The sequence below is a fragment of the Leptonotus elevatus genome, chromosome 11, assembly GCF_054856555.1.
Source record: "Leptonotus elevatus isolate MCC_2025b chromosome 11, RoL_Lele_1.0, whole genome shotgun sequence".
Taxonomy (NCBI): domain Eukaryota; kingdom Metazoa; phylum Chordata; class Actinopteri; order Syngnathiformes; family Syngnathidae; genus Leptonotus; species Leptonotus elevatus.
Window position 1 is genome coordinate 6,499,293 of NC_141249.1, and position 25,658 is coordinate 6,524,950.

Sequence of the window (25,658 nt, forward strand, 5' to 3'; positions counted from 1 at the left end):
TATATGAACCCAGTGACCGGGTCAGCCGGCGGTCAATGACGAGACAGCGCAACAACAGTACTTCATGACTTTTATTATTATGATTTGAAAATAAAACATAACATTAAAATAATAACATGTTTTGTCTACGACAACTTGCATCATACGGCCACATGGTGGCATTCCAATGCCAAGCTTGTCTTTTACCAAATTGAGTTGCTCATGTGCCCTCCAGTTGGTTTGTTCTGCGTTGACTACATCCAGATGACGCCACCAATTTTCACACTGCCTCCCACTGTATAAGCCCAGTTAATAAAATGAAGAACCTTTATAAATACACACGCGCCATGCTCACAAAATGAACATTTGGACTCAAGTTTTTTGCTTTTCCTTTTGTGGTGTAAAGATGCACACAGCAGATTGACCTTAGCTGCATTGTCCAGGTGGAATTTCTCACTCGGACCAAATGCTCCCGCAGTCCTGATCCCTTCCTATGACGTGTTTGTGCCGAGGGAGCACACCATCTATGAAACCATACAACAATCGAAACAAAGGGGGGAAAAAACAGAAAAACTAAACTGACATTTGTTTGTTTTTAACTAAACAGCTCCCTGAACAAAAGTGTGGCGCCCTCGCTGTGGTCCAGTTATTGTGACTGGAAGCAGACAGTGATTAAGTTGAGGTCATCCAGCATACATCTGCGACACCTGCTTCTTGGTGCTCAGCTGTCATGATGATACACAAAAACATTACAGGGAACGTCCCAGAAGCAAACAGTTCAATAGCTTCAAGAGGCATGTTTGTTGGCGACTAATAGTGACAGAACATGCCCAAATTCAAGACAATTAAATAAACAAAAACAAGTTGGCAAAAAAAAAACAATCTAATAATATCATATTGCATGTAAATATTGTATAAAATCCTTAAAAATACAGTTTAGGTAACTATTTAAGTACTGAAGTCATCACAGCCAAAAGTGCAGAGGTCCATAAATAAAACATTGACTGTGGGTAGACTGCGGGGCTTCTCTTGGTCAACATCCACTCCAACGACTCAGTCGCCACCACAAGGGGCTAAAAGAGTAGCAGGTCAAACGGTCAGAGTTCATGAACTAGGACGTACACTGAGATTGAAGAGGACGCCGGGCTTGTTGTCGTCCTGCTCACACAAAGCAAGTGGGAGGCGGAGGTTTTGTTGACAGAGGCACAGGCTGGATGGTTAGGGGGGTTTGTGGGAGTGGGTGGGGGGCTGTTATCAAATCAACAGCGTTTACAGTGAGCAGACGCCGACAGACAAGTATTAAAGCTACACAAAGGTCAGAATAAATACACAAAAGGCAGAGCGGTGAAGGTGTGGACCTCGACCACGGCGGGCGGCTGTGCGGCATTTCTTTCGCTAACAATTGCCTGTTGCCATCTTGGTGCCAAGGAACTAAGTTGGAGCGAGAGGAGGAGCTTCATCTAAACAGGCCATTGCACTGGCTGCCATTTTGTGGCATCTATAGGCAATTGCGAACCTTTTGTGAACATTTTTGATTAATGTTATGTACTAGAAGTCAACTAAATTGGGCTCCCAGAGCGCACTCGCATTTTTTAAATCTCCCCCAAAAATTCCAGTTCAAACCGGTTTTTGTCACACCTCTAATAATTTCATTCAATTTGAAAGTTGAAACTTTTAAATAACTGAATGCATCCTCACACTACACAAGCCGCTGATTCCGTCGATATTTCGCCACCTACCAACTTTCGAGAGTGCACACACATAGCAGCCCAAATCAAGAGTTTCTACAGCTAGTTCCTATTACCCCTCCCCTCCCACACCACACATTAAACACTGAGCTAGTGTCAGAAAGCAAGAACATGAACACCGGTTCAAACATTGTACAGTTTCTACAGAGATGAGGAGAGGAATGCCTATGAGGGTCAACGGCCTACAAGGACACTGAGGAAGAAAAAGGATGCCATTAAGACAATACTGAATAATCAGGCAGCCGATTAACACTTGACTCCCCCCCACCCCCCAATCCCAAATCGGAGCGGGGGAGATGCTTAACACCCACTTCACACTGCAGAAAGGCACTAAAGTGGGCTTGTTGCTGTTGGGCGTAGAAAAATAAAAGATATACATTCATCGCTCACAGGTCATTTAACCGCAAATCTGGGAGTAAAAACAAATGCACTTGTAGAAAAATAAAATATTAAAAACAAAAAATAACTAAAAAAAAAAAGAAAGAAAAAAGGGGGGAGTGGGAACGCATGGCCCCGACTTTTCCTTATTTTTGGATTGTGGGATACGAGTATGGCTACTTTTGTGAGTTTTCAAGAGCCACCAGTAGGCAATTGAGGAGCGCACCAGCGACCGGCAGTGGAGCCCTTTGGTGCACGCTGACATTGGGGGGGCCTTTTTGAGAAGGAGGAGGAGGGTGGCTGTTGGCGAGAGGTCACAGCTCAGCTTTCAGTGCGAGGGCAAAGTCGACACAATGCATGTTCAGATGTCGAGACGGCATCCAAACGCGCACATGTGACACGCTTCTTACATGTAATGTGAAGCGGGGAGGGGAGGGGGGTGGAGTGATCTGGCTGCTAAGGAGTGTGAATGTGAAGTGGGACGAGGACGAGGAGGAGGGGAACTCCAAAAAAGACGACGTCATTTCGTTGACTTCCTGTGGCGTTCCGTCCCGCAACCCTCCCGTCCGCGCCTTCCTCCTCTTCCTCCGTCCGTTTCCCGCTGGCGTCAAGGTGCGGCGTCTTGGTGTGTGCTTCTTTGTTCTTGCGCGTGTGTGTGGTCGCTCGCCGTTCAGCGATTCAGTCGAGCCGACGGAGGAGCCACTCCTCGGGGAGATATCGTGACCTCCGGCTCGGCTCGCCGTCACGTGGCCGTGGCTTCCAGGTAGCTCTGTAGTTTGCGGACGGTGGACTCGTCCAGTGAAAAGAGGTCAAAGTCAAAGGTGGTGTTGGTCACGTTGAAGTGGCCCGTTTCCTCGATTAGGTTGACGATCTGAGACGCACAAGTACACGCACAATTTCATTCACTCGAACAAACTGGGCCACGTAAGCAAGCAACCGATTCAAAACATTTGTCATACAATATATGTGGTGTTTGTGTTACATATGTGTACTGAAATTGCATATTAATGGGCAGCTGTCAGCCTCACATGCCTTAATTCCTGATAATGGCCACCATTGCGAGGGCCAATACTTTGAAATATGGACGGTTTTCGTCCTGAAAGAGATACTCACTCATCCCTATGTTGTTGATGTTAATTAACAAATACCAATTTACCAAAAATAATATGGATGTAATCTAATCAAAATTGTTGATCTCTGAATTGTAATCCAGTATGAGGTGGCAAGAGATCCCCACCCTTTTAGCAGCAATATTTAACTGTAAAAAGTATTTGAGTGTGTGTGTGTGTGTGTGTGTGAACTTCCTTCAAATCTCTGCACAATTTCTTCCACATGATTTGGCAAAAGAACCCTAAGTGAAGCAAATGTGCTCAATTCTGGCAGTTTGTCAATCAGATTTAAATCCCAGCTAACTGCAAAATGAGGCCAATTTAAATACTCTAAACAGAAATTAAACTGCTTGACATGAACTGATCTCACAACTGGTTGTTTGTAGAACACAAGTAGATATACAAGTAGAAGCAAAACCGGCAGAAGCCTGTTTTTTTTAACCTTTTTGTGAACTTGTTATAAACCACTAGTGAATGGAACATTTCGGATTTCTATTTTGGGAGAGGAACTTATTTGTTTTAACAAATGACACATGACGAGATGACTGCATGGTGTCAATTCAGTTGTTTTCTGTTTGTTTGTTTTTTGCTCTCAAGTAGTGCAATTAGTAGACAACAAATAAATTAAGCAAAAAACTTTTTTTGTGTGCATATTTTCAGATCGTAATGAGGCCTCTTTCAAAAATCTGATCCCTATCCGATACGTGCCAACAGACAGATTAAATAAACCTCGTCAACTGACATCCTCGAAATGCACTAAAGCGAAAACATAAACCGTGACAGCCAATAGAGCAACGTTAAGGTGATCCTCGTTTCAACTAAGTGAGTCAGCCTCGGTCAACGACATGGTATGCAACCATGTTTTGTATTTTCACTCTTTACTTCCTTGTTACTGCCCATTGTTGACATTTGTGTCCGGTTCTTGCTTTACGACAATGTAAACTTTTGCAGCAACTCAATTCTGTGGAGAACCCTCATCTTGCGTATTAGTTTCAATAAACAATTTGAACTCCATCATGTTTTCTACACAACAGCCAAAAGATCGCGACAAGCACACACACCTGTTGCAGGACATTGCGCTCCCTTAAAGCCATCAGTCTGCGATGGAGGTCCACTAATTCTTCTGTGTAGGCCTGCAACGTTCGGGAGGACAGAAAAATGTTATTGAACGTCACTGCGAACACAAGGGTGCTCTATGGTTTTCAAATCACCAAAGAAACTCTAGTTACATCTATGCAAGCAACCAACTAGATCCATCTGAAGGATTATGTGGTGGTTGAAGGTACATCACAATTTAATCTGGCTTCAAAGGTTCAGTGGCAGTTTATCTAAACATCTGTTTCTATTTTCCATCAGCAATCTATTTGAACTGAATTGCTGAACATGGGTTAACATGTGTGAGTTGAAGCATAAAAAGTGGAGCGGTATTTACCCTTCCTACCTTGTCGTATCCCTTCTTCAATACCTTCTCGGAACGGAACGAGGAGTCTGGACTCTTTCTGCCAGACAACTGCAATCACACACATAGAGATTCAAGAGAGTTAGACAGGCAAGAGCTACAACCCATAAATTATATATGAGTCATCACTGAAAAATAATCCCACCTGTATGTTTATTACAAAAAAAATGGTGTCATTTCAAGTATCCTGTAAATTAAGATTATTTTAATGTAGTCAAAGGAGGAGAAAGGAGTCACAAAATGAGGCCTCACTTTATTATTGGAGGAGCTGTGTTTCTGTGGGGGTGGGGCGGGGTCTCGACTGGGGCGGTGCGAGCCGTCACTGCTGTCACTCTCGCTGTCCAGGCTCAGTCTGACAAGGGGGAGAGGGACAAGGTCCTGAGGTCACTCACACACTTTCCATATGTGGAGGTGAGTCACATTCATTCAATGTCTGCTTAATTGCCATTTAAATGGATCAACCGTATCTATGGTTGTATTTTGGAGGTCCCACAGAGCGGGGAACAAATAGTTCCTGTGAGAAGACTGACCGAGAGTCGCGATTGGGGGGATTGGTCTTAACGGGGGTCCCCTCCTCCGAGCTGCTGTCGTCATCGTCTGACTCCTCTGACTGGATCTCCTCCACCATGGATCGCAGTGGACCTGGGACAAACAAAGACCACATTAAATGGCATTGACAGATTTTATTATTATTTTTTAATTCAAACATTTCTCATCAAATATTTTAATTTAATGGACTTTTCAAGGACACATATCTGTATTTACTAGTATACACGGGCCTCACAAGGACACTGATGTTTCCTCTGAATCAATTTTAAAATACTGCACCTTGTCCTGGTTTCTGTCCTGGCTCAAAGTCCGAGTCTGAGCTGGAGTCCGAGCTGGAACTCGAGTTTGAAGGACTGGAAGGAGCTGACTGCTGTAGGAGGAAAAGCAGGATGGCTCGTTTTCAAGTTGGTACAAAAATAATAATAATAATAATAAATAAATAAATAAATACACATACATATACATATACATATACATACACACAATAATAATAATACCTCTGACTTTGAAGATGCTTCATCCTCTGAATTCGACTCTTCTGACTCAGGCAGTTTTTTGGGTTCTTTCAAATCCTGCGTGTCATTTTTGTCTTTGGCCCAGCGACCTTTTTCCTTGGAGTGTTTCTTGTCAGCATAGGGTTGACTGGCTGCGGATGATGACGACACACGAGGGGAACCTGTGAAACTCCCCCCAGACGGGCCTTTGGGCCCCTCAGAGCTGCCCTTTTTCTGCTTCTTCGCACTGGGTTTGGGAGACTCCACAGTGGAGGGTCTTTTACTGGGGGCTTTGGATTCTGCAGAACCTCCTCCTCCTCCACCAACACCAACACCAACACCACCAACAACACCACCACCACCACCAACAACACCACCACCACCAACAACACCACCACCACCACCACCACCACCACCCCCTCCACTCCCAGCGCCCCCTCCTTTTGGAGACATGCCCTCCATCTTTGACTCCTTCAGGGTGAGTTTGGGTTCCTTGAAGGCCGCCTTGGGCAGGACTTTGACTTCATCTTTGACTTTGATGTCTGATGGCTTTTTCGAAGATGAGGATGAGGAAGAGTCACGTCCGCTCTTGCTGCTTCCATCTCTGTCGTTGTCCCCTTTCGACGAGGCTTTACTCTCAGAGTCTTTTCGGGGTCTTTCACGGTGCTCCTTGGTCATCTTGTGCGGTTTGGGTCCTTTGCTGCTGCCGCCACTTCCTTCTTTACTGGGTTCCTAAAGGTAGCAAACAGAAGTTCAACAAAGCAATGTTATTATCCCTAAACTCTGTTCAAGTATTCTACAACAACTTGAGATAAACATGGACCCTTCACCAGAGTGGATAGAAAATGTCTGAACACCCCTGCTCAAATGCTAGCTTTTTTTCATGTAAACAAGACCAAGATAACTCATTTAAAAAGTTGGAATGATATATAGCCTGTTAAACTTGATTTTTTTGGGATGTTTTTCTAGGATAAGGCTTCCATCTTTGCACCCCCCCCCCCATTGCAGAGACATATGGGGGGAAAAGCTGGAGATGTCACAGGTGCAAAACATCAAGTACTTGCCTGAAATCCCTGCCACTGCTTAAATGTTGCTATTGGAAGCTACCTAATCAGTTCTCTTCCTGTCTTTTCGTCTTCACTATGTTCGAAATGCCTTAGTAACCTTCTCCTAACTGTTTTACCTTTGAACATCTGATAATGTGGAACCTCTCTGCTGACCATGGTTTGTGCTGGAAAACGCGACTTCAAAAAAATTAGTGGACCCACTAGAACATCTGAAGTCAATTTAGAGTTAATCAGAGGCACTTTAAGGCCATCTTGGTTCCTCAAACAAATCTCGTACACAAAGAAGCATTTCAAGACTTGCGTGTGTCCAAAAGAAGACGCTGAGGACGTTTCACGGCTGTAATGTGTATGCCAAGTCTGGAGTGGCGCTGTAGCGCAGCCACAGGGAGTTAACGGAAAGCATAGAAGAATCAGCTAAGAAGACGGCCACTTTTTTCCCCCTAACTTTATTGCAATCTACAGAACAAACATGGCTTTGCATGTACCAAAACAACATGAAAAAGACGAACACATGAGAAGTGACAATGGCAGGTGATTCAAGTACAATACCGCTTGTTGAACGTGGGAATAAAGAAGCAAAATATTTTGCTGCAAAAGCATAAGCCAAGCTAAGGAGGCTGCGCAAAACCACTACGACACGGCTATCCGCCATTGTTGTTGACAGGCTGACGGTTCACGCGCAGTCACGCAAGAATTGCTGCATACGTCATCAATTTGCGACAATGCATCATCATCGAGCTGCGACCATTACGTCATCGCTGGAGGAGTATCCTGCATATGGTGTCCAGACGGACGCGTACGGGGCGCGTTTTGAAATCTTTTCACTCTGGAGCCCGGTTTTAATCTCCGAAACCGGGCCATCGTATCGACGAACGGCTTAAACGGTAATAAACTTGTGAGGATACATTGAAACTGGCTTTCGTGTGGACGGGGCCTAAATGATGGCCAGTGTGTGCTGACTACCAATTAACATGAGTTTAGTTAATACTGAACACAACCTCATGCCCAATTATAAGAGGATGTGCAATCACATTATATCAGCTGTTTATTTTTACTCCCCTCAACAAAAACTAATAGTGGGTGAAAATTTAAAAGATTTGCCATGGTCTCCTTTTTTATATTAAATATCCGATAAGCATTTGAACTGTGGTGTGTAGGCATTTTATATTCAATGTACATTTTACTAGTTAGTAAATTTTGCATACAATGGAAATATTTGTTCATGTTTGATGCAGTCGAAGCACATCAAAAAAGAAAACTTTTCTAGAACAACCTGCTGTTTTCACAGCATGACTAATGAATAAAAGGCTTCTGAACAGGGGTGTGTAGACTTTTTATAGCCACTGCAGGATCACTTCTATTTCAACAATGTCAAGTTAAATTTAAAGCAAATATTGACAATGTTTTGGATAACAGGAGAAAAAAAACACACCACAGACTGTTTTTGACTCTGGAAAATGTTACTTTATCAAGACACCTATTAAGATCAATGTTGTGAATAAGTCACGTAATGCAATTGCTTTTACAACGTGATTTTTTTAATTTTTTTAAGTCATATCTTTCGTCTAAAATCTTTATAGACTTAAGTCTTGCTGTAGTCGGTCAAGAGGAAAGGACAGCTGCTGATGAAAACATATTAATCTGAGGCACTTTAAATGGTGGCCAGAGTGTGTGCTGACTACCAATATAATTTCAGTTGAGTTAATTCTGAACACAAACTCATGCCCAATTATAAGAGGATGTGCAATCACATTATTATTGCTTGTTTTTACTCTCCTCAAATGTTTTTGGAGGGGATTTAAAAGATTTACCTTGGTCTCCTTTTTTATTTATATATAAAAAATATATTTATTATTTGTCATAGTGATAGATTGAGGGAAGCCTGAACGATGCAGGAGATGCTCCTATTTTCTCTTCCAAGATAAGATGGCTGACTAACTCAGCATGCATGCTTTTTTTTCCTTTTTTTCTAAAGATTAGCATGCTAATGCTACAACGACAGTTGGTAACAATTATAGTCTTGAGTCAGCCAGCTTGGAGGGCAGATGTGATGGTTAAAGACATACGGTACAAGGCAAAAGCAAGCTCATAGTTTTACACTCACAAAGGACATTTTAAATAAATATGACTAACAAATGAAGGTGAGGAGGAGAAATGAAAGACAGTACTAAATATTTTCATTTTTTTCCACATGGAAAGCTACTATGGTTCCATTTGTACCCCCAAAGAAATGAGAAAGCATAGCTGAGCCAAGTGCTTATAAAATGACAAGCAGCGTCTTGGCAACACAACCAACCTTTGACACATGAGAGGTCTTGGTTTTCTTGGGATCTGAGAAGGCTGAGAGGGGGATGGTGGGGAGGATTGGATAGTCTGGACTGGGCCTCGACACCGCTTCAGCCACCTCCGGAACCACCAATACCTACATTAACAGGGATGAGAGGTGCACATTACATGGCTCTGTATCACAAACCGTAGTAAAATAGACAAATAATAGATTGTATACTTTTTTTCCCTACTCAAATTAAAGAAAAAATAAGTTCTTGAGATAATTTCTTTAATATGTCATCAAATAATATGGACTGAACATTATGTTCTAAATATGCTGAGCAGACTCACCCCTCCGGCTTTGATCAGCTTTTTCCTGAAATCTTTGGTGGGGTTGTTAAAGGTGAGCTTCTCACAGCGGAGGTGATTAACAGGAGGATTGCCCTCCAAATTGAGGAATAGGTCGTAGTTGAAACACACCTTTTTTGGCTCTTCCTAAACAAATTTCATAGAAGATGTCATCAATTCATTGTGTCAATATGAACAAGTAGAGAAAAGCAAACATCCAACATGAAGTGAAGCATGCACAGAGAAGACACGAATTCTACTCAAGAGAATTCTGCGAGAATTTGTGATGCTTTTGGATACAACGCACAGTATTCAGGCAAAGCCCTTGAGTAGCATCTGTAAGGGACTACGTTATTTTGCCTATTTATAACTCAAGCAGCTAATGACGAAGTGACAGTATAATAGCATGTTGTAAATTTATTTCTATTAAGCATTGCTTGACTCTTAAAAGGTTCCAATGGTTGCCAGCACATAAATAAGCAGATTACTTCTGGATTCAGCAAGAGCTTTATTTCTTAGACATCACAAAGGCAAAAAGTGCATCCATTAACAAAATGAAGGACTTCTTTGGGTAGAAATGGGTAAAAGTCCTCCTGTAAAAATGATCCGCCCTTAAAATAATAATCTAAGAAACAATTATGATCATTTTTACTGGCACAATTGGTCATTTAGGTATTTTCATTATTTAGACGAATCAGTTAAAAGCAATGAAACAAACATTTGTCATTTTTCCCTCTCACCTTGTTCTTGAAGTATACCTCAATCAGCATGAGGAAGCCCGCGTAGCCCGACTCCTCCACTTTGTATGGGGGCTCTTTGCATACTGCAGACACAAACACGGGAGCACAATTCATCTGAATCCTATTTTTGAGACAAATTTGGCTAAAATATCAGTCAGAAAAAATAAACAGCCATGGGTAGTGAGATAAAAATATACCAGTGGTCTGAAACTCAACTTATGTGGGGGATGCTGGAGAGAGTATGGGAGTGTTTGGGCCGCATCAAGTGTTCCACAAAAAAAGGGGCTCAAGCATTTCAAAAAAGTACACTTATCCCAATCTTTTCAATCTTTATTAATATCAGTTCTGAAGATTAATGGTTCTTCAGAAGTTGAACGTGACCTGATCCACTCTCTCATCTTCCTGGTACTTTGCATATTCACCTCAGCATGTCTAGTTGAGATATCTGATTTATTGAGAGCACTGCAGCTTTCTTTGCGTGTTCAAAACCTGTTGGCCCTGTGCTCGCAGCTCAATAATGATAATAAAAAACAAAACGCTTCTGTCTCTAGTTCTTCTTGAAATTGGCTGTCCTCATCACCAATTTTTCTCTTCACAGCAGATTTCGGTGAAAGCTGTCATGAGCTATGGTAGCCCATAAGTGATTAAAATAATAAATAAAATCACACAAAACTCCAAGAAAAAAAATGTGGGCTGCACAAAAATTTAACTTTGATGTCAAACAGGTGGCCACTATTTATAATCATGCAGGCCACAAAGGGCAAGTTTGAGACCTCGGAAGTATACTTTTCGTGTAGCATCCAATTACACCACTTATTGACACACAGACACAGGCCACTCTGGCAAATGTATTCATATGAATAAATATTGATTGTTGCAAATAAACTAATATAAAAAATGTCATACCACTAATGAGGTTAAGTGATATATAAAGTGGACGGCTAAGAGGAGGAAGTTATTTCTTCTATGCTGTTTACTCAAACTCCTCATAGATGGTTGTCACATAACGTCATGTGCCATACATTGTGTGCCCGGCGTTTGAATGTAAAGTTTGTGAACTAACAAAGAAGTGTCCGGAGAGAATTTCCAAGGATTTCCAACTGACAAAGTCTCCCCAAGTGTGTTCCAACCATTAAGAATAAGGTAGGAATTATTGTAAGATTGCTAAAATGCATTTTACCGTAATGCGATCATGAGTCAACAATGATTTTGTAGTAAACATGCTAGTGCTTGTAGCTAGCGTGGTTGGGGAATTAGCTAACTCTGTATCAAAATAACCTGAGATTCTTCGCTTCTATTTCACAAATGATTTATATAAATGCACATAGCAAATGTTGTTAATCTAACTGATTCCCTCATCAAACGTTTCAACGTTTACCGCTCGAAGGGCTGTTGATGTAAACCTTCCGCATTTGTCTTCTTTACACAAGTAACATCAGAGGAAGCTGATGATGACATTATCAATAGCAAAATAACATTCGGTGTAAACGTGAGCAGGGCTGAGAACGGTGAAAACTAACCACAGCATATGTCGCTGTCTCGCGAGATCACGTCATCCCGTGACGTCGATGAATAGCATCTATACTTGAAAGTAGGCAATTAAACAACATTAAAATCACATTAAGCTTCTATTTCATCTTTAATCTTGTCACTGAACTCTTTCATTCTTGCTCGAATGATTTTCCTTTCTGTTAATTACTTCAAATAATCTGTTTTAGTCAATTAGCTAATGTGAATCCTATTAGGTAGGAGAGTGTGAAATGTGTGTTATCTGAGAGGGAGTGTGTGAACGCTGCGGCGGTCATAGTTACCTCTCTTGGGTTTGGGGAAGCTCTCATGCAGGCGGAAGACAACCTTATCTACAAAGTGCTGGATGTCGCCGTTCTCCGGCCCTCGGACAAAAACCATCCAGTCGTGGGTGAAGCCCTCTGATGTTACTTTCTTCCTCAACTGAGCTCTGTGGCCCAATTCCAGTTTCACCTGCACTGTGCACTGGAAATATGAGAACAAAAGTAGCTGTCAATGCTTGGCCCTTTCGATTTGGTAGGAAATGTGCAAGGTCAGAAAGCGAAGAAACAGACCCTGAGAACAAGAAGGATGCATCCAATCAAAACATGCCACCCATTCTTGACAAGTTTTGAATACTTTAATGACCACATTAAGGTCAAATAAATGTCAAGTTTATTCAGCTAGGCCTTTTGTGCATTCAAACTCTTGCCTGCTTTCAAACAAATAACAACCTGTATTTGATTTCATGAGGATGTACAGAACATTCAGTAATGACACATCTTTGCTCTTTAAAAGCTGTCAAATTTGTTCTTTAAACTTTTTTAATAATTCCCCCCAAGAAAACTAAGCTCAAGTGTAGTGTGTGCGGCAGACTTGAGAGTGCGTGAGCATGCACGGCAATGACTTTGTTGACACTTTGGTCACGCTTTTTGCCACAATAGTCTCTGATAGGCTATCCTTGTAGTGGTGTGACAAGTTTTAAAATAACATCTAAATATAAAATTTGTGGCATAAGATGTGGCCAGAGAGGCATGATTTTTCAAAAGATAATTTTAATAATATTCTGCTGTCAGGTCATACAGACAGTGTTAACAATAAAAAGTGTTGGGGGGGGGGGGTTTAAACTGCAAACTCTGCCTTTAACAATTCAATGCTTTATGCAGATTTTGTGAGAGACTGTTACACCCTCCACTGTGAAGGTTTACACGGTGTGTCTACTAAAAACATGAAAACACAATTCTGCATGTTGAAATTCAAGCAGACCGTGTTTTTCTATTGTTGTGACTTAGATGAAGATCAGATTACTTTTTATGACCAGTTTATGCAGAAATCCAGGTAAATATGAGAGATGGGACATTTTGGTCACAGAGGTAATACACGCGCATACACACACGCTGTCCAGGCACCGACAGCGCAGTTAAATATGGCAAAGTCAACTAAGTTGACTAGTAGTGAAATATGTCAGGAATAAAAACAATTTATTGCTTTTTTTAAAAAAAATTATTTATTTTTTTAAGTACATGCAAATTAAAAATAAACATGTCTTGTGAATTTGACACAATACAGATGAGTGTTCTTAACATGTAGGGATAGACTGATTATCGGCACCGATTTTGGGCATTTTGACAAGTATTAGTATTTTTATAAAAAAATAATAATAATCTGAAGGACGATAAAAAGTCAATCTAAACCATTTATATCTCATGGAACTATTTAATTAACTTTTAATCTAGCTTTATAAGAGATGCTGATGACTCTGGGAACCTTCTGAAATGTGAAAGTTTAAGATTTCAAAGTAAACAATATTTACTGTAGAAAACTATAGAGAGCTAAGGTATTGTTTCCATTTCCATTTAGTAAGTTTCCATTTAACTTTTTAAGACATACTGATAACCTTAGGAGCTCCCTAAACATTTTGTTAGAAATTTAAAAGGATTTTGTCTAAGATTTTAAAAAAAACTTCTCCATTTCGAAGTCAGAAAAATTGTCCAATAAACATGCTTTAAGGCAGCCATTTCAACAAAGTCAAGATTGGCATTTGTATTTAAAAAAAAATGATGCCTATATCACCCCCCCCTTTTTTTTTATACTGAAAGTTGTCATTGGCTCCAAATATCGGTTATTGGCGTCCTTGACTACTAATAATCGGCATGGGTATCGGCCCTGAAAAAAAAATATATATATATCGGTCTATCTCTACTACTCCATTTACATGCCTGGCAAAGTTGAATTGAAAAAATAAATCAGCAAGTATATGAAAATAGGCTTGATAATGGTGACTGGTTCAGATGCTCCACCCATCACTCCAATATGTTCATACGTCAAGCACATACAAATCCCATGTTTGCGCTGCAAAAATACTGTATATCCGTTTAAAGCCTCTGTTGCCTAGAATACTGTAAATGCCATCTAGACTGTGCTAGCCGCTAGCTAGCTAGTTTGCGAGCTAACATGTTGTTCTTCAGGGAAAGTGACCCTTCTATTAAAACACACCGGCAGGCCTTTCACAATAATTAATATATTGACTTATCTTTTGTAAAAAAAAAAGAAAAAAAAAAGACGACATTCCAGTTATTTTCCAGACACAAAGTGTCATTTACAAGACTGTTTACGTACGTCGTCAACATTTAGTCGCACTGGTTCTTTACCTCTCCAGTCAATCAAGAGTTAGCTGCCTGAGCCGGTAGATCTCCAAAGATTTGTCCAGAGGAGAACGCACATTGCTGGGATATCATTCTCGGTCAAGAACAATGACAGCATGACCTGTGTGACAGTAGTGTGTTTGAGGGAAGGTGTATAGATTACTCATGACTACTAACTAGTGATGAGGCTATGAGATTGAGTGCAGAAGGGGCCAGTTGACACAATAAGGAAGGAGTGAAGAATGTAAGGATTTAGCTTCGGCAGTTGACTGGCTGATGAGCTGGGATTAAGAGTGTGTGCGTGGAAGAGGTTGACATGAGCACTCCATTCAGTGATCACATTACAACACAGAAGGACACACATGCAAAGCATGCATGTAGTAACACACACACCTGGCAGTTTGCCTGGCCATTCTGTGGCAGTAATGCCCTGTAAGTACAGACTCTACCACACCCTACCATGGAGTCCGAGTAACCACCAGCACCAGCCTCACTGAGCTTGGAAATCACATTAGGTGCCTTAATAGTTCAAAGTAAAGTGGGGGGTGAGGCGGGGATAATTCAAAATTATTCAGTGTGGCTAGAAAAAAACAAATGGAAACTGTTCAAAAGGTTTTCTCCTCACTATCACCAATTGAAAAAAAATGCAAAAAATCAGTAATATGACCAATCATCTTGTCATCTCAACCACAGAGCTTGCATACACACACAAGTCTTATGACAAGAAAAACAGCTGACCTCTCATCAGCATTCCCAAACAAAGTGGTACTCCACTCCCATTGGCCAGTGATCATGATGATCCAGTTCGGACTAAAGGAGATTTTCATCTGGCTGTGTAAAGATGTCGCATAGGGCAACATAGAAGTACACATTTACAACAGAGCACATCAACCAGCCAGTTTAGAACTTGGAAGTGAAAACTATTTTGTAGCTACTGGTTCAGCATCAACGTGAAACTGTGTATTTCACAAACGTCATCATGTCAAACACAATGCATTTAGGGACTAGTTGACTTCCATTCTTCCAAGTTCCCCCATTTTCCCCCATAGGAACTGTGGAAAAAGTTGTTCCAGTGTCAAAGCGAGGCTTAAAAAAAAATTTGCGAGTCAAAATTCCCGTTTCGCACATCAGTCAAACAAATTGAGAAGCAAAACTGCCAACAGTCATTTATTTGGCACAAGGCGGATCTCCCAAATGTTGCAGGACTTCGGCCCTCGAGGACCAGGAATGGGGAAGCCTATGTAACGGAAACCATGAACGCTAACTCATTATGTACTGTATGTTCTAGATATTACAAATGAATGGGTCATCAGTGTAGTCAATGCTCCCAAGGGCTTTAATTTTCCTTCCACTTCATGAAATGCTTCAATTTGGTACCAAATGGGGTATTCCAGTGGATTCTTCAGTTCTCATAGCTATTAGCTGTCTTCTTCATCTATGTACACGACATGTCGCAAATCACACTCAGCTTCCGACGTCACTTGCTCATCCCAGAGCCGTAGCTCGACATTTGGGGACCAAGGCAAACACTTACACAGCTCATACTTCAGTTCAATTTCGACAAATGGTGAGTTATGTCATTCTGGCCACTTTGTCCTGCTATTGAAATCAGTCATCATCTGATAGCTTAAAGCTACTGAATGCAGAAAATTCCATTTTGAATCGCTACTGCCACCTGTTGACAAAAAATGAAACTGCACACACCCTTCTTCACATACACAATGAGCACATGTTGCCACATTCGCAAATTCAAACACAAATCTGAAAACTATTGGCCAGGTGTTTGCAGGAGTAGCCATTGTGAAAAGCTAGGGTGATAATCTACTAATTAATAAATCTCATTTGCTCCCCAAAACGTATAAATATGTTCTATTTTAAATGTTTTAAGTGTCCCAAAGACATATCGCAAATTTTTTTTAAACGTTTTTTTATGCCAGAGACTGAGCAACATACTGGCTTTGAGCAGCCTCTCAACTGCAAAGAAGGGTTGAAGAAATGGTAGTTATTACACAAACGGCCAGCAGGTGGCAGTAGAGCAAAATAGATCAACCAGGGCCATGTTGAAAAAAAAAAACTATTTTATTCACATTACAATAGATTTGTGAATAGTGATGAAACTTAGCTAGATTCTAATGCTAATTGCTGCAAAACTGAAATAGATACAAATATACTTTTTTCCTGATGAAAGAAGAGACTCTTATCTTTATTTTGGTAGGTTCCGTGTTTTTATAGCAATAGAACACAATATTCTGTAGGCCTTGCAAAATCAGTCAAAATCCAGTAACCCAGCCGGGAGCGAAGGGGGTTGCTTCAGTGAAAATGGCAGGGAGTGAATGAGGTAAAAGATGTTTCAGTCTCAACTAAAAAGGCTATTGTAAAGATATTTCTGGCCAAATTGTTACAGAGAGAAGCTTTAAGTGAAACTAATAATACTTTAATGTGAACTATTCAGAAGTCGCAGCCTTAAATTCAACTCGTCCGTTATATTGTCGACCGTTATTATTATTATATTGTTTAATAAAACCCCTGCTGTTCACGTCCCGGACCGTGGGATATATCTGCAAAAAACGTGCTCCTCAAAATTAGAAAGTTGCTCCTCAATTGAAGTCACGCTTATCAAAACTGCTCCTCACAGAAAAAAAATAGTATTTTAAGCCTTGTACAACCTTTTTACCGTACATGCACTGTTTTAATTTGGTTTGAAATTCTTCAGTCTGTTTAAAAAAAAGTTATTTAGAAAAGTTGACTACATGATATAAAACTAAGAGCAATACTGTCACCTAGTGGCATTCATTATATTGCTGAATTGTACTGAGCAGACAGACATTTTCCTATATCAGGTTCTATGTTTGTCATTACATACTTATTCTTTGACATCAAGGGATACCTTTATGTGGTGGACCCCCCCCCCCTCTCTCTCCTCACCCCCAACCACCACCAAAAAAACAAAAACAAAGCTTGAATAAGCATAACACACATGCTAGTTAATGTTAGTTACTGACTGATTTGAAATTTCATAAGATGGTTGTTTTTCTTGCCCTCAAATTTGGGAAATTATCTTTCCGAATACTTTTAAATAAACTCTAAATTATATGAAGAAATTCAACTATATTGTAAAAGAGATACAATTCAATCGTAGCAATAACACCACCCTTCAAAGGATACTTGACTCATTGAGCCAATTTCAGCAGCAAAAAGTTAATATTGTGTCCAGACTGAATTTGGTAACTTCATTATTTTTCATGTACAATTAATACCTTTAACTCTTTGACTGCCAGACGTTTTCAGAAAAGGGATGCTGTGGGTGCCAGCCGATTTAAGCATTTTGACTGATCTTTCAAGGTCCACAGAAAATTTTGTGTTTGGACTATGGAACACACACATACTACTCTCATCTTTCATCAGAAAAAAAAAGTTTGTTTCAACCTTATTCCGTTTTTCAGTAATCAACAATAGAAAATTGTTAGTTTCATCCAAATGCTCTGTTTTGGACCAAAATACGGAGACATCGATATTATTTCATGCACTCTAGTGAATTTGACACCTTTTTTTTCCATGAATGATGCCACAAACATCTAAACAGTGCTTTACTTATGTAAAACACTACCACCAACAATGAAAAAGTGTTTTTTGATAGCAAAATACGTTTATTTACATTCAACAGTGTAACAATTTGGCACAACAATTTGGCAAACTATTTTCAAATGTGTGCAACTGTGGTACTATTTACAATTATGTGGATGTTTCAACTACAGTTTTTCTTTTTGTGTAACACTCCCCTGCGTGCAAGGAGACGCAGCAGGATTTGCACAACAGATTAGTTTCACTGCGATTGCCTCTTAGCGTGCAGACGCTACACTTTCTTGCCGGCCTTTTTTTCCGGGGAATAGCAAGTATATACTGCAGTGTGTGTTTGGCCATGTTGCCATCAAGTCTACTATCAGGATCATGATACGGTTACGTTACGGTGGTGTTACGTCTGGCTTCCTCATGTCCTTCAGTTCCTATACCGGGTGGTAGATGTTCTGATCCATCTTATCCACTCCATTCATGGTGGCATCGTAGTCCAGAACCAGTGTCTTCTCCGTGATCAGACTGTACCCACTCCTCCGATGAATATGCATTGGACTCGGGGTACTCTTCATCGTCCGATTGAACGTCCGCCTGTGCAGAAGTGCTCGGTTGTGCTCCGCGTTTTCCGGCGTTAGCATCGCTAGCCGGTGAGGCTTTATGACGTGGTCATAGCCGCCGCGTCAACGCTTCCAACTTCGGCGTCAACCTCGGACTCACCATCATCATCATCGTCGTCACCAATGTGCTTTTTAGCATTGGTCGATGCTTTTCGACTACTCTTCATCGTCCGATTGAACGTCCGCCTGTGCAGAAGTGCTCGTTTTCCGCCGTTAGCATCGGTAGCCGGTGAGGCTTTACGACGTGATCATAGCCGCCGCGTCAACGCTTCCAACTTCGGCGTCAAGCTCGGAGTCACCATCATCATCATCGTCGTCATCAATGTGCTTTTTAGCATTGGTCGATGCTTTTTGTCTTTGAAAAAAATGCTCAAGCGTGAGCTGCTTGCAACCGGTCGCCATTTTCGCTTCATCAGCCACTCTCCCCTCAACACTGTAGCTCCGCCTCACGTCTTCTACTGACGCCTACCCAATCTTGTCCAAAGAGAGTCATCGCTGCCATCTAGGGGCCACAAATAGTCATTATACTAACTAGATCTGATTGATACTTTGAGCACAGCTGGCCATTGAGCACAGCTGGCCAAGGCTTTCCTCCACCCGTTTTAAAAAACAAACAAAAAAAACCCATAGTGAACATGTTTGGCACCCCTCCGTAGGATTTTACTAAACGTTACTTAACGTTTTTGGCAGTAAAATAGTTAAATACTAATGTTTCCACTTGCTGTCGACTGAAGATGACATCACCTGTGCTGACAAAGTAGGTAACAACCAATCATGGCTCAGTTTGCTGACCAAACCCAGAAAACACGTGAGCCATGATTGGTCGTTACCTACCGGTACTTCCTCAGACATGTGATGTCATATTCAGTCAAGAGCAAGTGGAATTTTTTTTTTAAGTTATTAAATGCACAAGAAAAATAATGAAGTTATCAAATTCATTCTGGACAAAATATTAACTTGTTACTGCTGAAAATGCCTCAATGAGTAATGTATCCCTTTAAGCGCAACCTAAACCAAACATCAACATCTTTATTGAAGTACCTTTGACCTCACATTGGCGTCTTTGTTCTTTGCCAGCTTTCCGTAGATCATGCTGCTGACTCCAATAGGCTTTACCCGCTTGTCCCAGGATTTTGTTTTCCACTGTACACAGTGCCCCGCGGTGTAGCTGGTTGTCATAGAAATGTCGAAGGAAGGAAACTGCTGTGCCATCATCTTCAACATGACATAAAATATCTGGCATCTTGGAAACCCTTAAGTGAAGTGTAAGCCCATCTAGCTCTCCTTGGAGCAATTTGTCAGAAACCAGGCAGAAGGAGGAATTGTGGCATCTTCTAAATTGACTATACTGTATTGTGAATGTGATTTCTGTTTGCATCCTAAAGGAGATGTCTAGTATAAAAAAAATTACGGCGGCTTACATATTTCTTACAAGGAGACAACATTACAGGGGCGTTACTCAGTAATAATAGGGATGTTCGATACCACTTGTTTTAGACCGATACCAGTACGAGTACTCAACTCTTGAGGAGCAACCAATACTGATACCAAGTACCGATACCAATAGTACTTTTGATACATAAAATTTCCACACAAAAAAAACCCAATGACAGATAATTAAAATAATAAACACCTAAATATCCCAAAAATAGTATTTACCCATCAAAATTACATAAAATTAATGGAAATTTTCTATTCTTCTAATTTCTAGTTCATGATCATAAAACGGCGACAAGAGGCCAGTCGATATTGGTATCAGCTGCAAATACGCGTATTGTTACCTTGAAATATGGTCATGTTTAGCCCGATACCAATACCGTATCGGTACTCGCCCATCCCTACTATTTACTCATTAATACTCAGGCCAGTCAGTTGTACGCAAAGCAAATGACACCAAATAGGACCAGCACAATCAAAAATATATTTCCAATGGAAACCTTTTAACTCACAACAACTGTTTGCATATCTATGCATTTCCTTTACGGAAGACTAACATTGACAATATTTTGAAGGCACCTTAACATGCCCTCTGCATGCTCACTCACCAATTTGAAGCAATATAAAAAAGCAGTTCAAAGAAAGCGGCTGATATTTAAGTGTGGTTTTACCTAGGGCTGTGCAATGAATCAAAATTCGCTTACAATTTATTTATTACATTTATTACACTCCACAATTACAAAATTTGCATAATCGTAAACAAAAATAAAAGATTATCTTTATTAATTTTGAGTTGTTTAAATGTATATAATTGCACCTTTTTTTCTTCTTTTTTTTTTTTAAATGACAAATGTAATATATCCTGTTTGGTCCAAAAGGAACTTGCATAATAATAGTGTTTCAAAGAAATGTATTTGTCTTAATATTTTATACATTTAAACATTTTCTTGTTTTGTACCAAAAAACAAATGAGTGTCCTAATCGTTTTTTCAATTATTACCAAATTAATCGTGATGAATATTTTCTTCATAATCGAGCAGCCCTAGTTTTACCAAAACCCCCACAAAAAAAATAAAACCTGTGACATAATGTAGAAATATGTTAACTTGTTCCCATGTGTATCTGTTGGCCTAATCAAGAAGGGTTGTGGGGGCAGCAGTGGGTCAAATGGGGGGCCACAGGGTCAAGATTTGCTGAAGACCAAGCACTGTGGAAACTAATTAGAAATACTGTTAATGAAGGGATGCCAGGTGTTACCTGAGCATTGCCAGTGTCCCATGAAGTCAACAGAACATCCGATTGCTCAAGGGAACCAAACCATGTGTTGATTTTTACCTGTTCAAATTTAAATATAAAGTTGTATGTAATGCATGATTCAATACGCAACCAATTAAATTACACAAAATCACGCAAACGCAGTTTGATATCAAACCTTCTTCACTAATCGTGTATATTAGACACTTTGGCTCAATGAATGGTGCCAATCAAAGCACGAGCGCGGTTCAAATTTTCCACATTGGGATTTTGCCAGACTCTCCCCCATATCCAAAGGCATTATATTGAAGAAAAGTGCACACGCGTTAACCATTAACCAAATGTTAGCCAATATTACAAAATAGTAGTGTCCTCGTTGGCTTTCTTTGGCAAGTATGACAGGTATCAGGCCCCCGCCCTGGCTTGAGCAGCACGACCATGGGAGGACGAGCGAGCCTTTTCCCGGCGCCTTGTCGCGGCTCCTTAGCCTTTAGCCAAGGGCCGATATTCCACTGGTTGTGTGAACTAGCTTAGCATAGCTGTGTGGACACAACCGCCACTCAAAAGCTTTTCAGGGAAACTAATAATTGCATTAGACTTGGAGCTAAAATAGAGCATGCTAAATACCGGGTGTGTGTATCTTTGTGTGGTGGTTTGTTGCTTCGGCTATGCAGCGGCGCTGAATGGAGCGACAGAGTGAAGCTAGTTAGCGGTAAATGCCGATGTATGAGTGGCCAGCTAGCATAGCTCCAGAACCAAACAACTACGACTTGTACAGCAGCAAGAGCAGCGGTTTTTTTTCGCTCGCTCTCTCTCCCTTGCTCGCTCTCTTCAAGCGACTACAACAGAGGATTCATTCCTGCCCTACCAGCGAGAAAGCCGCCAGTATTCTCCCCTTAAAAAGTTCAAGAGTCCAAAAGCAGAGACGGAAGCCACCCTACCTGATTCTCCATGTTTCACTGGCCTCAGTGATTGCTGTTTTTATTTACAGCGGCGTTTGTGGAGCGTCTCCCCTGCCTTGGCTCCTCATTGTGTGTCAATCCAGCCGAGAAGCGGAAGGCAGACGGCTCCCCTCCCCGTCCAGACGGTCCGCTGGAAGGCAACCCAAACAGAAAGCTCTCTCGGCCAATAGGAGAGCGGGGATTTCCGGCTCTCTTGAAAACAGCCAATCAAAGCTCATTAGGAGGCGGGCATGGACTCTTCCTGCAAATACAAATAAAGCTTTTTGTGATGGTATTCTCGAGTGACAGGCGATATGTCCCAATGGCTGCAGCTCTGATTCAATTGTCAAATGCACATGGTGTTAATTGATCATTAAGAATGAATAATACTATAATCAATGCAGAAAATCAATATGGGAAACGTGTTGGGCTTGTTCCTAAATTTATAACCCTTTAAATGAGCATAAAAGCGCTCAGATAAACTGCTCTGGGCAAATGGTCTGGGATAAGTGATACTACACAGCTATGAAAAATACCATGAATTCAGCAAAGACTATTGCACTTGATGAGCATTTTTCTTCCTGGTGAAATCAGGAAATAAACAACACCGTATATTTATTGTACAGTAAGTGCATTAATGCCATCCATCCAACCATTTTCTATACTACTTATCCTCAAAGATCGGGGAACATAAATCTATCTTACTTTTGGTGAGATGCAGGAGGCAGGCACCCTGGACTGGTAGCCAATTCTATATTTTAACGTATATATTTACTGCATAGTGCATATGCGTTATTTTATAATAGATTAATCTGTCAATAAAAAGAAACATGTTTTAATTTCCATCCCTATATTGTCACCCTCTTAAAATAATTGCTTATGTTATTTTTTTTGCAAAAAATTTTTTTTTTGCCTAAATGATCGCCTTGTGTCGCAAATGGGTATTTTTTTTGTGTTTCCTGAAAAATCTGAAAAAATAGGAGATTATTTTAATATATATATATATATATATATATATATATATATATATATATATAAAGCACATTATTTCAAATTGACAGCCAAGAAAATGTACAAAAATAAAATAATTAACATTTGGTTACTGGTTTGGTCGGAATGATGTTAGAAAATCAGTAAAATTGTTGAACATTGTTTTCCAAAGTAAAAACAAATGTTTGCAATTGTCTTATTTTGAAAAACAAAAACAATCAATCTGCTTTCATGGAGGACTACATGAATATTTACTGTTGACATGCTGTAATTTGAAGACATTTGACAGTTTTAAATTGAGGTCAGCAACAATTAAACGACAAGTAATTGATGATCAAGTTAGTTATAATTACTTGTGATAATTGATTCATAATTTGCAGACCTTGTTCGATTTAAAATTGTTCAATTCCTTGACATTTCAGCATCTTAACAGTAAATATACATGTAGTCCTCCAGACTGTTTGTCTTTGCATTAAAAAAAATAAGACAAATGTAGACGTTTGCTTTTACTTTAGAAAACAACAACACATCAACATGTTTGCTGATTTTTTACATCTAAATAACCAACAACGTGCCAATAAAATTTATCTCAAGGCTTGCATAGTTGAAGTATTTCATTGAAAGTCATTACACTTCACTAGTTAATTATGGATGACTGTTTTTTTTTTTTCATTGGCAAAAGAATCACTGGCTTGTTTTGATTTGATGAATGACTTAATTAGTTGTACTACAGTACATTAGTGAGTCAACAAGGATGCTCCAGTGTAATAAGTGAAAGAACTGTGAGCAGCTTGTCTTCGTCTTAACGCTGTCTTGTTTTCCTTAAGAGTCAGATGGTGTCACATCTCTCTGGCGGAACACTTTGAAGTGAGATTATTGGCGGGGTCTCCACTTTGGCCCACAAGGTCACCACTCTCTCACTGTGGCTATACTTCTCCTCCTATATAATCCAGTTTGCCTTTGAGTCAAAGCAGAGGAAAAGGAATCCCACCTTGGCTTTCAGACATGAGTGTGTCTTCTTACTCACATTGAGACATCAAGTCCTTTAATCCTCCTTTTCATTTGGAAAGAATGGCACAGAACAAAAGCATAATGTGAAAATTTGCATACAAGAGCTTTAATATCATTTTATTACCATTGCCTTGACAGGCGTTAAGGCACCACGATGATAAACATCATCTTTATTCTATAATGTTTTAATTAATCACCATCCCTGGACACTGATGATAAAAGATGTGTTTATCCCAGATAATTACCGTAGTTCTTTAGGAATGGTGACCTTTACAAAGTAAAAAGGATACATTTATAATTATTACCATTATATGATAATAAAATATCAATTCATTGTATTTTATTATGGCTTTTCATTATTAACATTATTACGGTTTTTATTATAACATAGCACGGTTCTCTAGTGAGTGTTGTGCATTATACATAGCAACTCATCTCATCAAAAAGGAAATTATGTGTCACATGTGCAATTAAAAATGTTCACAAATGAACATGGGACTGAGGATTTCCAATCAGCTTGGATGTGGAATGCACACAATGAGAACATGCATGTCTACAAGATGTGTGTTGTCAGAGTTGAACAGACACATGTGAGACTTGTCAGGCTGCCTGTCTGGTCCGACATTTCTCCTGATTTGTTCAGTGATGCTGTTGGTGGTCAGCAGAAGGATTCCCTCCAGGTAAGAAATAGAAAATATACATAACCTCATGCAACACCAGCAACACACACAAGCTACATGTAAAATGGGAGCTTTCATGACAAAAGATAAAAGATGAATGAATGAGCTGGCTAGATCAGCCTAAAAGTGAAAATAACAAATTGATGTACTTGTTATAAATCAGCAAGTTATTATAAAATGAACTCCTTATATATGATGTGCTAAGAACATATATGTACAAAGTGCATACAATAAAGACTATTGTACAAATAAAAAATAAAGTCAGTGAAAAATGTATGGTGATCTTGTGTTTACTTTTAAGAACATTTTAAGTGTCCATTGCAGACACATCTCTGGGGTTTGACTTTGATGTGAGATTAAGATTATTGTGCCTCAAATATGGCTCAAAAGGTCACCACTCTCGTACTGGCTTGTCAGTAAGTCAGTTGTCTGACTGTCATTCTGGTGTGAAACTGATATTGAGACATCAACATATAAAGCATAATTCAAGTTCTATCCTATTTTTACATTGGAATGTTACGTTTAAGAATAAAACGGTTTCAATTAGAAGAATACATGTGTTCCAGATTAGTAGGTGGATGCTGTTCTTTGGCAATTTTTCTACATTATGTGATACGCTTTATAGCAAATACGTCATCAACAATTCTATTAGTGTCTATAACAATCTATAAATTTTTTTAAAAGTATTTCTTTCAATAGTTCTGCATTATTATTAGAGCTGTCAAACGATTCATTAAAAAAAAAAGATTAATCACAATTTAGAATTTTGATTAATCATGATTAATCGCTTAATTAAAAAGGCTTTTTTTTAATCAACATTTTTTGCCTGCCAAATTTGAAGAGCACCTGTTAAGTGTTAATTTTT

The 25,658-nt window shown here is 39.9% G+C and overlaps 1 protein-coding gene across 2 annotated transcripts; it reads right to left on the reverse strand.

The window, feature by feature from the left end:
- Positions 1-53: 53 nt before the first annotated feature.
- Positions 54-22,255, reverse strand: mllt1a (MLLT1 super elongation complex subunit a). Of its 2 annotated transcripts, none has more exons than XM_086089881.1 (12): positions 22,113-22,255; positions 11,951-12,131; positions 10,140-10,222; positions 9,403-9,546; positions 9,080-9,205; positions 5,720-6,448; positions 5,502-5,592; positions 5,204-5,315; positions 4,926-5,025; positions 4,656-4,724; positions 4,276-4,347; positions 54-2,976 (listed from the first exon to the last, which is right to left on the reverse strand). In XM_086089881.1, exons 1-12 carry the CDS (start codon positions 22,122-22,124, stop codon positions 2,848-2,850), a joined length of 1,848 nt encoding a protein of 615 aa, XP_085946007.1. In that variant the 5' UTR covers positions 22,125-22,255; the 3' UTR covers positions 54-2,847. The 2 variants fall into 2 exon arrangements, with proteins under 2 accessions (XP_085946007.1, XP_085946006.1); XM_086089880.1 differs by having other exon boundaries at positions 4,647-4,724.
- Positions 22,256-25,658: the final 3,403 nt, after the last annotated feature.

Bases quoted from the DNA above. Each gene is read 5' to 3' on its own strand.
- mllt1a (XM_086089880.1), bottom strand. The intron at 6,449-9,079 runs GTTGGTTGTGTT...TGCTACCTTTAG, and splicing joins AGACCTCTCATGTGTCAAAG to GAACCCAGTAAAGAAGGAAG. The intron at 2,977-4,275 runs GTGTGTGTGCTT...TGTGCGTCTCAG, and splicing joins AGCGCAATGTCCTGCAACAG to ATCGTCAACCTAATCGAGGA.